The sequence below is a fragment of the Mytilus californianus genome, unplaced genomic scaffold (assembly GCF_021869535.1).
Source record: "Mytilus californianus isolate M0D057914Y unplaced genomic scaffold, xbMytCali1.0.p SCAF_4, whole genome shotgun sequence".
Classification (NCBI taxonomy): Eukaryota; Metazoa; Mollusca; class Bivalvia; order Mytilida; family Mytilidae; genus Mytilus; species Mytilus californianus.
This window is the reverse complement of record NW_026262690.1, coordinates 77111129-77127078: the sequence shown is the minus strand read 5'-3', so window position 1 is coordinate 77127078 and position 15950 is coordinate 77111129. Positions and strand designations below refer to the sequence as shown.

General features: G+C 30.6%; 1 protein-coding gene across 2 annotated transcripts in view; it reads right to left on the bottom strand.

The window, feature by feature from the left end:
• Positions 1-443: 443 nt before the first annotated feature.
• The window catches only part of LOC127698739 (probable tubulin polyglutamylase ttll-15), a 29804-nt gene continuing 14297 nt past the window's right edge, over positions 444-15950 (bottom strand). For both annotated transcript variants that reach the window (XM_052202387.1, XM_052202386.1), the window contains exons 7-16: positions 15858-15927; positions 15432-15515; positions 10950-11034; positions 10321-10399; positions 9112-9220; positions 8381-8447; positions 7696-7823; positions 6953-7052; positions 5989-6105; positions 444-4292 (exon numbers count right to left, since the gene is read on the bottom strand). In XM_052202387.1, the coding sequence (XP_052058347.1) occupies positions 4161-4292; positions 5989-6105; positions 6953-7052; positions 7696-7823; positions 8381-8447; positions 9112-9220; positions 10321-10399; positions 10950-11034; positions 15432-15515; positions 15858-15927 (971 nt within the window). In that variant the 3' untranslated portion in view covers positions 444-4160. The remainder of the gene's footprint in view (positions 4293-5988; positions 6106-6952; positions 7053-7695; positions 7824-8380; positions 8448-9111; positions 9221-10320; positions 10400-10949; positions 11035-15431; positions 15516-15857; positions 15928-15950) is intronic.

The window sequence follows — 15950 nt, the reverse complement described above, 5'->3', positions numbered from 1 at the left end:
GTTTGAGGAATTTTTTTCTCATTTTTCTTTTCCTCGATCCATTTCATTAGTTTACTTAAATGAGTTATTCCAACATGTCTTGGACTTGCCTGAGATGCCATGCAGAAGCAGTAGTGTAAATTCTACCTTAATATGAAGGAACAAAAATCCTCCTCCATGTGTATTGACAAGGGAAAAATTTAGTAGCGAAGTCAATAAAGCTGAATAAATAAAAATTTTACTTACAAATGGAGTCTAACAATTCAGCACCCATAAAAAAGATGGCCATAGGGGAAAATAAATAAGCCAAACAAACATAGTACATGATAATTGTTCTGAAAAAGAAATTAATTATTTGTGGGATGTATACCATAAAGCAGGAAATTTTACAGTCATATTAAGAAGATTCTGATCAGTATGGTAGTATTGTAAGGGGGATAACTTCAGATATTAGAACGCAAATCAAAAGTCTTAAGATTTAATCTCTTTGCATATACGATATAACATTAGTTACAAAACAATACATTTAATCCATATTTATCAATTCTATTTCAGCTTTTTGCCACCAAGTTTATTTTGTAAATATACATTAAATGTTATACTTGGTTTATAGTGCCCTTATAATTGTGCACCTAAGGAATCAAATGGAATTTCAGTAACTTCAAATATGAACAATATATATATACCAAAATAAAAAAAAAATTTTTAAACTAACAGTAAATGTTTTTTTGTCTAGAATTAAGATCCTTTTCCATTTATTCGCTTACTAATGCCAGATTCAATATAAAAAGTTTAAATGTATACGATTGGTATCACAGACAAATATAGGTGGTTTTGTTACAATTATAAAAATATAAAACTAGTGCCTCAACTGTAAATTCAGAAATGAATACTAATTTAATATCTATACAAAAAATGATACATGATAAACATAAAAAAAACTAGAGATTCTAAAGAGCCTGTGTTGCTCATCTAGGTCTATGTGCATAATCAACAATGGACTCTCTCCAACATTGTAGACAAGAATAGAGTTCATGACAAAAATTTTTTTTTTGTTGATCTTGTATTGCTGATCATTTAGTCTGTTTACATCTATCATAGGTGGGGCATAAATATGAAAAAAATGGTAAAATTTGTCATTTAAGGGCAATAACTCCTATAAATGTCGCCTGACAGTTTTGATGTCAATGAACAATGAGTAGAGCTCATTATTCTGAACATTTTTGCCCTATCAGAATTTCTCTATTTATAACAGTTTTCAAAATTATAGACAAAACTTGCATTTTACCCCTATGTTCTATTTTTAGCCATGTCGGCCATCTTGATTGGCGGACAGGGTCATCGGACACATTTTTCAAACCAGATACCCCAATAATGATTGTGGCAAAGTTTGGTTGAATTTGACACATTGGTTTCAGAGGAGAAGATTTTTGTAAAAGTTCATGACAACGGATGACGAAAGACACCAAGTGATGAGAAAAGCTCACTTGGCCTTTTGAACCAGGTGAGCTAAAAAATCATCATGTTACTAATTTTTCTGCTATCACATTTATTAAATTCTCATCAGTTTTAGATCTAGTTGCTGTAGGTTCCTACAATTACATGCATGCAATTAATTCTGAGTTTACAGAATTCTAATTTTGATATTAAACAATTGAGCAAATTATAGATTTAAATAATTCCAAAGATTTATGATTATCTATTTGGTACTAATCTTAATGGGTTTTGTTTGAGTAGGCAAGCTGAGAAATTTAACCTTAGACAAGGCACACATTTCCTTGTATGCAGAATTTATCAAAACCATGAAGTCAAATATCCACATATCCATTTTTTCCTCTATCCACTTAAACTGGCACCCTTAACAATACAAAAATATCCACAATAGTAGTAAATGTTACATTCTAATACATAAAAAATATTATGCTGATACAAAATAAATGCAAGCATATAATATTTAATGATAATATAAACAAGAACCTTTATAAAAAAATTAAAAAAACATCAGACTTCCTATTTACATATTGAGCTATATTATAAACTTGCACACACACACATACGTATAAAATGGGACCACATCATAAATCTTATTGCACTTTTTCTTTATTGACAATATGGATGAATTATTATATATAATATGTAATTTGTATCTAAAAATAAAATGATATTCAACATAAAAAGTTTAGACATATGAAACTTGAAATGAAGGACAAGATGGCAAATATAATTTGGCAGAAGAAAGCTTGTGCTATATAATTTAAAAAAAATAAAAAACGGGTCTGTGTTCCACAAATTGTTCTAAAACCTACAACCAGTCATATTAATTAAAAAACTATACAAATTAACAGTTGTTGAAAATTACCGGTATACAACTTTTTGTGAAACACAAGACCACAGCATTTATTTCTTCAGAAATCCTAGTAGTTTTGTCCATCATTCTGACAAATTTTGCCAGTCACTAGTAAGGGAAAATCAATAGATATTTCAGTTGGTTTAAATGAATGTACAGCCTACACTGGACATGATCAAAGCAATATAAAGTGGTTCCTTTCTACATCAAGCTAGTTGTCCTACACATTCAGGTTATGTGAGTCAGACTCTTAACTTTATACCAAATGATTCTAAACAGTATAAGCAGGGAACTAAGTGATGAACCTTGCTTAATTTATCAGGTTTTATGAAGTTTTTAAAGCTACTGTGCTTTCTTTGCTTAAACATTGATATAACACTCCAAATGAGTAGCATGGTTTATATAAGAAGAGATCTCATTTAGAGGACTTGATAATCTGTATAAAGTCATATTTCAATCAAATTTTTAAGGATGTGAAAAGTAGTTGAGATATTGAAAGTATAAAAGGATGCTTTTTTTTTAAAATAAAAACAAATCATCTTTGATAAAAATTTAAGCATTTTGCAGTCATACAAATTATTCTGGTTTGAACATTTTAAATGAAATCAGTGAAATCATTCTTTGTATAATAATATATAACAAGCATTCTGAGAGTATTGCATGGCAATACATAGTCCCCTACCAGTTAAAAATTCATTTTACTGGAACAAAATGCTAACTTGTTCTATAACTTGTCATGGTGTAAACAAAAAGTAAATATCATGTCAATGTCTTCAAGCATGACTAAAAACAGTGTGGAAAACTGATTATATGAGTGAAAAAAACATTAGATATGATTAATAGTTCTCTTAAATAAGATATGATGTAATACAGTGTATATCTATTTTCAAATTATAATCAAATATAATTAATAGTTCCAAATATCTTTTCTTTCATTTGTCACAAACTAATATAGATTTGTAACTTATCTATAAAATGTCAACAACTTTTATCTACACAATGTAATGTATTGAAATATATACATTAATAAAAATAGATTATTATCTAATTAAAGGATTTCTCTTCATAATTTTTTTTTATATATATAGCATTTAGAAAATTAGTTTATACCAAATAACAAACAAACCTGCCAAAAAATTCTTCAAATAATTTAACAGAGAATGTCTTTAAAAAAATGAGTTATCTCCCTTTGTACAGAAATATGGTTTAACATAGTACTCTAACATTAGATATGGTCTAGAGTTATGGTCCATAACTCTGAACTAAATCATCAAACTGGAACAAAATTCGAACTTGATCTATAACTTGTCATGATAAAACTATATACCAAATATCAAATCAATATCTTCAAGAACGAAGAAAAAAAGTGTGGAAAGCTGATTTACCGGACTGACGGATGGACAGACGGACAGATGGACAGACGGACGGACGGACGGACGGACAGACGGATGGAGTGCAAACCTAAAGTCCCCTTCGACTTCGTCAGTAGGGGACTAAAAACTAATGACTGTCAAAATGTTTCATAGATATAGGAAGATGTATCTATATATATCTATATTTAAACATAGTAAACATAAAAATAATATGTTTAACAAATTAAGTAGATACACCTATGACTCTACTTTTAGTAGCTTACAAAATCGCAGTACTAGAATTTAGAATGTTTGAATTACAATACACTTTTTTACTTTAAAACTGAATTTATTCATTTAATATATGCTATATTTTTGTTAAATTTTCCCCTTTGTCCTTTGATCTTGTTCTTCACTTCTTCTATTTTTCTGAGTTATTTCTGCACCAATAAGCCATACTAACAAAGAATCTTCTCCTACAACTAAGAACACCATGACTGGTCTTGTTGACATTTCCCAACAAACCACATGTACATGAGTTTATTTTTAGCATTAAACCATTTATACTCCTTATTTGCGTTGTCTGGTTTCCAATGACGTGCTTCATACTGAGTCTGAAAATACAAATTATAAAAATCAAAAATAAGTTTTACTACTTTTTGTTAAAGTAAAATACTAAATAAGATCCTATATTCTATAAACTAGATTTAAGGGCAATTCATGGCCAGAAACAACAAGACCAATACCAGGTCTGGACCTGCGTCGTTGCATGCAATTGATGGAGGTAATATATATACTGGAGCATAACTTTTTCCCTTAAACTGATTCCAAGAAATCTTTTGACAAAAATTTTCCTTGTACAGTGAGTGTTGTAAAATTTCAATCTATTGGCAAAAAGGAAGTGGTTACATGGCAGATGCAAAAATAGCTTACTCGCTACAACTCAATATTATCAAGCTGCAAAACAAATATAAAATCATTTTCTTAAACTGGAGCCAAGAAACTTTGACGAAATATTCCATGTACGAGTGTGGTAAAATTTCAAACAGATGTAAAAAATGCTTACTCACTACAACTCATCATTATCAGGCTGTAGACCAAATATTAAATCATTCCCTTAAATAGGAGCCCAGAAAACATTGACAAAATTTTCCTTGTACAATGATTGTTGTAAACTTTCAAACTATCGGCCAACAGGTAGTGGATGCATGGCAGATGTAAAAATTGCTTACTGGCTACAACTTAACATTATATAACTGCAGACCAAATATGAAATGATTTTCTTTCATAGAAGCCAAGAAAACTTTGACAAAAGTTTTCTTTCTTTCGGACGAACAAACAGACAGATGGAGTTGAGCAGTTACTAGACCTGCTATTGGCTTCAACCACACAGGTAAAATGTAAAATTGTATGGCACCAAGTTATCATAAAATATGGGTCAAAGTCTCAAATGGCCAGGTTGCAATATTCGTAACTATAATTTTGTATAAATATCTAACTACACTATAAGTTTTTAAAGTAGAAATTACTGTTAGTCAGAATATGAGAGAGCAACTAAATATTAGAACTACAAAATTAAAATAGTCTTTTTTAGTCACCATTTGCCTTCAACCTTGCCCCCTCTCCCTCCACACAATTCTTATGCAATTTTTATGTAACAGTTATTTTAATTGGCTTAAATTAACTGTCAAATCCACAGCAGTTTACATGTCATAACTAAAGAGTAAGCTGCCATATTGTATGGCTTGGATCAACAAATGTACGATTACTACAATGTAATCGAAATTTAGCAACACCTACCTTTTTGATGCGATTTTTTTCAAATTTGAAGCATAAAAGTAACATAAAAACATTCCACTTGAAAGTTTTCATTTGTTTGACGTCATAATTAACCATGACCTTTATGTGCCAAATTCATTCTTGAAGTTTCGCAGAATTTTATTTCAAATCTACATTTCTTCAAGCTCTAATGTATTATTTCTTTTTGTAATGCATTAGAATCTGAATAACAGCACTGTAGTTGAAGGGTTGCTGCAGCCAATTTTTGGTTTGACGGTCACAAGTATCCGTTTAATTTCTCAGCTACCTGTCGCCAATAAAACTGCATTTGCGACCGTCAAATCACCAATTGACAGTGGCAACTCTTCAACTACAGTACTGATATTCCTTAAATGCACTACTGGTACATTGCATAAGGTCTTAATGACTTTTGAATAAATTTGATTTATCATAATATAACACAGTACGATAATTTCAGATAACTGAGGAGACGAAAAACATATAAAAATCCACAAGTTTGACTGAACTAACCATATTGAAATATGGGAAAACCCTTCTACATCCTCTCCTATTCATATGTTCCTGGTAGGCAGATTTAAGACTTTTCTTCAGTTCTAATGTAAGGCACTGGTTACAAAGATGGCATTTCTAGATTGTGGAAAGAACAAAATCTTATTAATTGTAATAAAATCTAATTTTAAACATTTTCAGAATTAAAAAAGAACATTCTACATTATCTTAAGCATTTCATTTTTATGGAGTCATCCATAAATATTGACACATTTATTATTATTACAAAGAAAAACACACTTGAGAAAAGCAGATTTTGAAATTATAATTATAACACAGTTTTTGTTTGTTTGTTTTTATACAAATTCCATTCCAGGTCTTGAAAGATTTTTGTGATGGATCATGCTGTTGGATAAGATGATATTCTACAGTAAAATATTCTGATATAACACGTTTCTTTTGTAAATAATGACATCGATGAAAAAAACATTATGTACACTTGTTAAGTATTTTATTTCTAATGACTCCTAAAAACATTGTGTCAACTGAATTATACAAGAAACTGAACTATCTGTAGAGATGAAATTAGATAATACACTTAAGAACAGAAATAAATGTGTTGTTTGTCGAATAAACAGTAAAGTCCTATTATTCCACTATATGTAAATATTGATAGCTAAATAAAAATTTCATTGGTCGAGGCTGTCTCACATGATATTAACAAAACATCATATCTCCCTCAGGAAAGAGAAAATAAATGTATAGTATTTTCACTGAATGTTGTTTTTTGAAAACTTTACCCATGTTACTTTTAATTCTTGTGTAGAAATTCAGTATTACTTTACAATATTGTAGTAAATAAATCATAAAAACATTTCGGACACTACCCTTATTCAGTTTCTCTGTCATCTATCTAAACTACATGGTAGATAAGTTAATTTTTACATTTAATTGATCTTATTTTCTCATCAGATTATGTATTTACCTCTGGCAAACAATTATTCTGACATTTTTTACCACTGCACCAATCAGGAAACACTGCAATGTCTCTGTTGGATGATACCATAGCTTTCTCATCTTCTCCACTGAAATGAACAAAAAAAATTGACATATCAAGATTTTACTACTACCAATACCATAAGATTTCAATGATATAAATAAGTGTGTGATCCAGAAATGATAGACTCTACAGATTTTCCCTAAGATCATATAGAGCAGTCTGGGATCTGGTAACATTAAGCAATAATAGGGTGAATAGATTCTTTTACATATGATAGTGTGTATAATAATTTATACTGTAGGTTAATATCTGTAAAACTGTTGACTACCAAGTCTTCAGCTGATAGTATTTTCATAGAGCATGAAGTATTGCTTCAATGAAACTGAGGTTATCAACAAGTGACTACAGAAATATAAACAGTTTTAAACTGTATACTAAGCTGTCTGGGTTCAATCTATATTTTAGTCAGACCTCAATATAAATAACAGTTTTATTTAAAATCATTTACACATTTCCTTTTATTTTTATGTAGGCCCTACATGTGTATTAATCTATAAACTGTTTAATACTAGTTCACAATATTTTCAGTTTGACATCATTAATTTCTCCACAATTATCCATGATATAATTCTACATTATACAAAGGGAGATAATTTCCCTTTAAATCATAATCATTTCAAACTTTATAATGTACAATACTACTTGAATACAATGTTTTATTTACATACCTGTTTTCAAATGGACTTGTAACAGATCTAGCAATTCCAACTAAACTTAATAGGTTAAATATCACATGTTCATACAGCCGAGTATTGGCACTGAAATGTGCAGATGACAGATTGGGAGACATGTTTGCCTAAAACAGAGAAATATGCCACATTAAGAAACAAATTATGAGATATTATCTACTCATCTGGAAAATACAGTTTAGTATAGTGACGTTATCAGCAGGATTTATCAGTTTAAACAAAGCTAATGATTTCAGGGATACTTTGGCAAAATTAGCATAGAGCACAAGGACCAACCAAATAGTTCTTTGGAAGCAAGAAGAAATCTTGAATTTTTTTAAATACATTTGATTTGAGGTCCAGTTTTACCCCAAAGAGTACTTTCTAATAAGTGATGCAAAAAGTAAATGGCATAATAAAACATCTCACTTATGAACTTTTCAAATACCAAAACTTACTATAGAATGAAAGTATTTGACACCATGTGTGCCAAATTTATTTTAGATAAACTTAAAATTGAAGACTCTACATTTTTTACCTTGTATGCAAGTAAAGCAAAACCATACATTCATTATACTTTTTAATGGCATTTCAGTATCAAATGAATATGCTAAAATACTGTCCACTAACATCATGTGTTTTATCACAGAGTTTCAGCTGATGTATAAATCCATTTTATACTTACTTCCATTAAATAAACATTTAAATCTTCATCTAACACAAAATCAAATCTCATCATCTCAAAAAAGTTCCTATGAAAATAAACAAATTAATAATTTTAACAAAACTTTTTATTAAATCCATTTTTTTTGTATTATTGAGAATCTAGTGTTAATTGTAGATCTTTGATAGTCTCTGACAAATATGTTCACAACTTTTTTAGACTCTGGGTGATTTATAATTTGACACACTGCATAGACACCTGTCTATTTTTTAAGACTGCATGTGTTTTGGCTTTACTGTTGATTACTGTCTAATTGACATCTGGCGGTACCCAGTACATCATTTCTTATATTTTAAAAATCAGTACTGATGGACTGAAATGCTCTATGTATTATTTTAATATTGGTGTCAAAAAATGTGATACATTACTCCAATTTTATCTTGTGTTGGATTTTTAGTTTGGTTTTATTTTTTATATTTTTCATTTAACTTTTTAAAAATGATGAAAGTTATCCAAAGATACTTGCTCACCGCTCCACAAATCATAGCATAAAAATACCAGATAAGGTTTATAAATTATGCACCACAAATCTTATATAAATCAATATAGAAATTATTAACTGTAACAGCAACCTGAAAGTTATCAGCCTGTTTATTTTCTGAAAGATAAATACCTCTTGAGTAAGCACACTTATAAAACTTAAATTTAAAGGAAGAATATGACTGTCCAATATACTGGTTGATATTTAGTACCTGGAACTTCTGTATTTCTTCAGTATGTTTATAAAATTGTGTTCTTTCTGAACGGCTACTGTGGCAACTGTTTCTCTCATATCCATCCACATCTTTTCATAATCCAATCCTTCAATAAAATAAATGTAATTGGTCATTAGAGAAAAAATGACAAAAAGCCAAGTAACTGTCTGGACACAGAACTGTGAGTGAAATCAGAAAAGATTACCCCCCCCTTTCCCCCAATACTATTAGTATATCTAAAATATAGATAAAATTCTATAAAAAACTGAAAAAATGGTAACCATTAAGACCAAAGTATTGCTGACTGAAATGTTTGTAATATTTTTCTTGAGGCCTGATGAAAAAAAAACTAAATTGCATAGTTCAAAAAATATTTTCTTTTTTTAAATGGATGACCACAGTTATATAATATATAAAAATAAGAAGAAGCAGAATGAGTGCCAATGCGACAACTATCTATAAACACTAAAGAACAAGTATTTGAAAAATTACAGGTGACTGTACGGCCAGCAACAATGCAAGGAGCAAAACTCATACCGTATAGTAAGTTATAATGGCCCTGAGCTGACAAAAAGTGAACAGTCAAACCTGCCTTAACGGTCACCTGCCTCTATAGGTCACTTTCAGACCCACTCAAACGTTTCTTTATATTATTTAACTCTTTTCAGTGGACACCTGTCTAAAGCGGTCAGTGGTTACATAATTTTTGTACAAAATCGTCATTTCAACTTTTAACAATGGTAATTTTCATGTTTTAAGCAACCAAAATATAATCATGACGAAAAATATATATTTAGTATCAAGGTCAAAATGAGAATTGGAACCTGTTTGCAAACAAGATTGGGCAATAGGATGTGAATTTGTCATGTTCCACTCCTTTCTGTTTCCATTGAAAACCGTATCATTGACTTATTTCTCCATGAATATTAACTATTTCAAAGGTTTTCTTCAAATTTAGAGCACCAGAATCAGCCATTTTTTATTTGTCTGCTCGCATGAACTATAACTCTACTGATTGAAAACACTAAAACAATTTTCCCTGATCTTGGCCATATGCAATGTCTGAAGAAATTTTTATCGGAACCTCATTTAAAATGTCACCTCTCTTCAGCGGTCACTTTTGATAGTTCACATGAGTGACTGCTTGATACAGGTTTGACTGTATATATCTGCATTTTTACTAGACATTAACAACATAAATCTTACCTTTACTTTTAAGGTACATGCTGAAAGTTTCTTTAAAAGAGTATCCCAAATCTGTGTAATACTTCATTAAAGATGGCATCTACAAATATATTAAAAAAGTATTACTAAAATATATTTCAATTAAGATTGAAGGAGAGCAACACTTTTTACTAAAGTCTTATAACTTCAATGTATTCTGACATCTATAAACATGTTTAATATAACTACATTTACATTTTATCTATAAAAATGTTTGGAAAATAACAACAACATTAACCTTTGAAGTGATTCAGGTCAATAACAGACTTTTATCTGTAAAGACTTGTAATTTATCCACCAGAAGTATTAGGTATGACTAATGATTCAACTATTTTTTTTTTCAAATCTAAATATTATAGTTATACCTGAGCATATCAGTTACTCCCTGAATACCATAGTTTCATCTGGACAGTTCAGTTATGTTACCACTATATATAAAAATTTCTATCATAAAATCTTAGAAATCTAAAAACTGGTTTTGAACACACATACTAAACAAAAACTAATAGTATTCATCCAAAAAGAACTAGAGTAAAGAGGAAGTTAAATTATTTTTTTGTCATTAAAAAAACTTTCAGGCAATAGTTCACTGACTGTGACCCTAATCTTACCTGCCATACAGGTATATAGTCATCATCTACTACATACTTCTTAGTATCATAGGGATCAAATGGATGGTAGTTCTTGGTACAGAATCTGTCAATAAAAAGTTGGATTCATTCCTTATGGTAATATCAATCTGCTGCATTAGTGTTTTTTGATTTTTAGTGACTTCCTTTAAGTTGAATACATTTTTATTTAACTTTTTTAAAATTCAATTTACACAATGTACTGTGCTAATGGCTAGTAATGGGAGTTGTATTCTGGGCAGTTTTAATAACTTCAGTCTTATTTGCTTATTTTTCATATTAGTTGATTGAAAACTGGCTTTATGAAGTAAATACCTGATTATCATTCGTGTTATGTGATTTCTGCCAGCTGTATGCTAAACTGCTGTTTCATAGACAACAAATTCATTATTTTAGAATTAAATTCCTAGACACAAAATAATGTCTAAATTTCATGGAATAGTGTTAATTAATCAGAGGCACTGTGATCAGACATACACATAACAAGAGTGCACATGCTGAAATGTCTTGCCTGTTTTACTGACCATTGATTTTATGTTGAAAGTTTTAAAGATAAAGGTTTTACTAAAAGCATTACAGAAACTTAACATTTTTAAAAATCTATGACAATGAGGTCAAGGTCAGATAAATTGTGTCAGATAGACATATACAGCTTACAATTTTTTTATACACCAAATATAGTTGACCTATTGCGTATGCTATTTGAAAAACAGACAAAAACACAAAAACTTAAAATGAAATGGAACCATAAATATGAGGTCAAGGTCAGATGATACCTGCCAGACAGACATGTCCCCCTTACAATTATTCATATCTGTCAACCTATGACAATGAAAATGCAGGTGATGACCTGCAAAGAAGAATGAAATCTCAGGTCATAACGCGTACGAACTTTTTCGAGCTGAATTTCAGTATTTAGTGGACATTTTTCTTATAATTTATATCAAAGTTTCCAAAACATGTCCACATGGTTAAGTAATTTAAAATTGTACATATTATTATTTCCTTGCACCTAGAGTCCATTGATAGATTTGTGTTCCTGTTCATATTCATTCCATGACATAAATGTGCCACTTTGTGTTTTCTTTACATACATTTGTGCAGCTTTTAAACAGTAAATCAAAACATTGGTTGATATTAGAATATAATAAAATAAAGTTAAACAATTAAAGGAGGTATAGATGAAAAAAGTAATTTTCTAAATTTTTATTTTTTAATTCTTCTAAGGTAGAACAATAAGTAAAAGTATTATTCTGATATGTTTGTGCATTCAATTCATTTTAGATTTAATCTTTTTACAAAAAAAAACATAAGTTTAAGGAGTATATTGTAAATTGACAAAAAAGGGGAAGTAACTTTGAAACTTTAAAACAACTTTGAAATACACAAATTATTTACGACCTTAAGCTAAGGTAATTGGTGTTAATTAACAGTGTGTTTGACACCAAAGCTATCAAGTGAAGCCATGCACTGAAATGGGTCAATTGAGCTGAGTTTACACAGCTAGTTGAACTTCTTGTCCAGGAAGAATTACGAATTTGCCAGTATTTCATTGAAATCACTTTATATCTAATCAGTCTGAAGGCTAAGGAATCGGGGTGAAAACGGGTTATTTTCCGAATTCCCGGGTTATTTGGTCACCCGTGTTCTGGGTGACCCCTCAGAATTGTGAAAATCTCGGGTCACACCCGCAGGATCCGGGTCAGTTGACAGGTATGATTATTCCATACACCAAATATAGCTGACCTATTGTTATTAGTATTTGAAAAAATGAACAAAACACAAAAACTTAACATTGACCATTGAACCATAAAAATTCATAAGGGTTCCGCGGAACCCAGTGTCTAGCCTACTTTTGCTGTTGTCTATGTTTTCAGTGTGATAGGGGAATGCAAATAATAGATACAGTTAATGAAATGGTTTGTGAATCTAATAAATGTTTTAAAAACTTTAACTGCAGACTGTATGTAATGTTAACTGGAAGAAAGTCCATTTATAAGTAATACATGTAATATACGGAAAAACAGGAAATTAATTTTTACAAATTTCCTTCTAGATACTAGCTTTTGATCATAAACAAGCTTCTGTCCAAGTTTGGTACTAATCCAGGAAAGTTTAAGAAAGTTGTTAAAATTTTTATAACTTTAACCACAGAGGGAATGTAAAGTTAACTGGCAGAAAAAACTAAGTCCATTTATAAGTAAAATACGGATAATCAGGATTTTTTTTTTTATAAAATTTACTTCTGGATACAATCTTATGATCATAAACAAGCTTCTTCCCAAGTTTGGTAGAAATCCAGGATAGTTTAAGAAAGTTATTAAAATTTCAAAAACTTTAACCACAGAGTGAATATTTGTGGATGCTGTCGACGACTACGACGACGGAATGTAGGATCGTTATGTCTCGCTTTTGAGACAAAAGTCGCAGGCTCGATAAAAATGAGGCCAAGTTCAGATGATACCTTCCAGACAGACATGTACAACTTACAATCATTCCATACACCAAATATAGTTGACCTATCGCTTATATTACTTGAAAACAGACCAAAACACAAAAACTTAACATTGACCAATGAACCATGAAAATGAGTTCAAGGTCAGATGATACCTGCCAGACAGACATGTACACCTTAAAATCTTTCCATACACCAAATATAGTTGACCTATTGCTTATAGTACTTGAAAAACAGACAAAAACACAAAAACTTAACATCAATGAACCATAAAAATGAGGTCAAGGTCAGATTATACCCACCGGACAGACATGTACACCTTAAAATCTTTCCATACACCAAATACAGTTGACCTATTGCTTATAGTACTTGAAAAACAGACCAAAACACAAAAACTAAACATTGACAAATGAACCATGAAAATGAGGTCAAGGTCATATGATACCTATAAGACAGACCTTATAATCATTCCATACACCAAATATAGTTGACCTATTGCTAATAGTACTTGAAAAACAGACAAAAACACAAAAACTTAACATCAATGAACCATAAAAATGAGGTCAAGGTCAGATTATGCCCGCCGGACAGACATGTACACCTTAAAATCTTTCCATACACCAAATACAGTTGACCTATTGCTTATAGTACTTGAAAAACAGACCAAAACACAAAAACTTAACATTGACAAATGAACCATGAAAATGAGGTCAAGGTCATATGATACCTATAAGACAGACCTTATAATCATTCCATACACCAAATATAGTTGACCTATTGCTAATAGTACGTGAAAAACAAACCAAAACACAAAACTTAACATTGACCAATGAACCATAAAAATGAGGTCAAGGTCGGATGAAACCTGCCAGACAGACATGTACCCATTACAATCATTCCATACACCAAATATAGTTGACCTACTGCTTATAGTATTTGAGAAACGGACCTAATCAGGTTACTTTAACCTTGATCACTGACCCATCAAATGAGGTCGAGAAATTCACATGACAAAAAAACTCAATTTTTTTTTCAAGCAGTTGCTGAACCATGAAAATGAGGTCAATGACAATGGACATATGATTGACGGAAACTTCGTAACATAAGATATCTGCATACAAGATATAAAGCATCCAGGTCTTCTACCTTCTGAAATATAAAGCTTTATACAAATAGTTTATGCCGCCTCTGGATAGTAATTCCTATGTCTCGCATACTGCTACTTTTGTTGCAAGCGAGACAAAAACCAGGGTTTGTTCATATGTTTTATTGCATTGTATTTATTCATATTTTAGGGAAGGTTAACTTTCTAGTAGTAAAGCCCGTCACAGCCATGCTGGGGAACTGGGTAGGCAAATAATCACATTAAACCTGTGCAGATACAAGTGTGTTATATGTCCTCCTTTACACCATAACTTATGGTGGTGCTCCTAATGAAAGGAGGCTTATACAAAGCATACATACAGAGTTTCATATGGTATATTTTCTCCTATGAGTTTTGCAGAATTGTAATCTACAATTTACTAGGAGTTGCAATTAAAATACTCAAGAACATATAGTCAGGGTGAATTAGTCCCAAACCTTTCTTCCTTAATGAAGAGATGTCCTTTCCTTTAGGAATACCCTCATAGTTAATTCTAATATGATGTTCTTTGTTCGCTTTGGAAACAAAGCCATGTTTTCATTGCAAAAGAACATGGCCTGCACGTGATTGACGTCACAATTGAAATTGCAAAGTCAGTTGTATTTTGAACAACGTCGGAGAATTTCTAACGTGTATTATAGTCCCGCTTCGAAGTACAAAAGTTCTAAATTTTCCTATTAGGATCGAAATAATTCTATCATGCCATGCTCTATGCTCATTTTAACATGGGAAGGCATTATACTTGTCAACATTTTACACCTCACTAATGCTCAGTATAAAGATATTGACAAATATAATGCCAAACCCATTTTAAAATGAGCATAGAGCATGGCATGAAAGAATTGTTTCTTAATTAAATACAAACCTATACAAGGCTTCATCATCTACAATGTAAACCCTCAGTGGATCTATTGATGTGATAACAGCATATATTCCTATGTCAAACTTCCTGTCAAATATAAAATGATAGTATAATAAATTAATTATATTGAGGTGTATCAATTCTGATTAAAATTTTATGTCTTCATGATCAAAGAGCAATAACTCTGTTATAACAACAGGAATTAGATCAAATAACCACAAAAGACAATAATTGTAAAATTTAAAAAAAGGTGGTTTTTCTTCTTAAATGACAAAAGTGAAAATCTTTACTGCTGTTAAGAAAAAATATATTAATCAATTTGAACACTGTGCGAAAATATCAAATCATACTCAACTAATTCTGTGTACACATAAAAAACATTATCAAGAAAGAATTCATCTTTGGAAGCAAAGGTGTCTAAAATCCTACCTTCCATCTATCAATAAAGGTTTGTCTATATATTGCTGAACAAATGATCCAGTGCTTTCAAGGTCAAGTTCTTAAAGTAAAAATAACAGAATT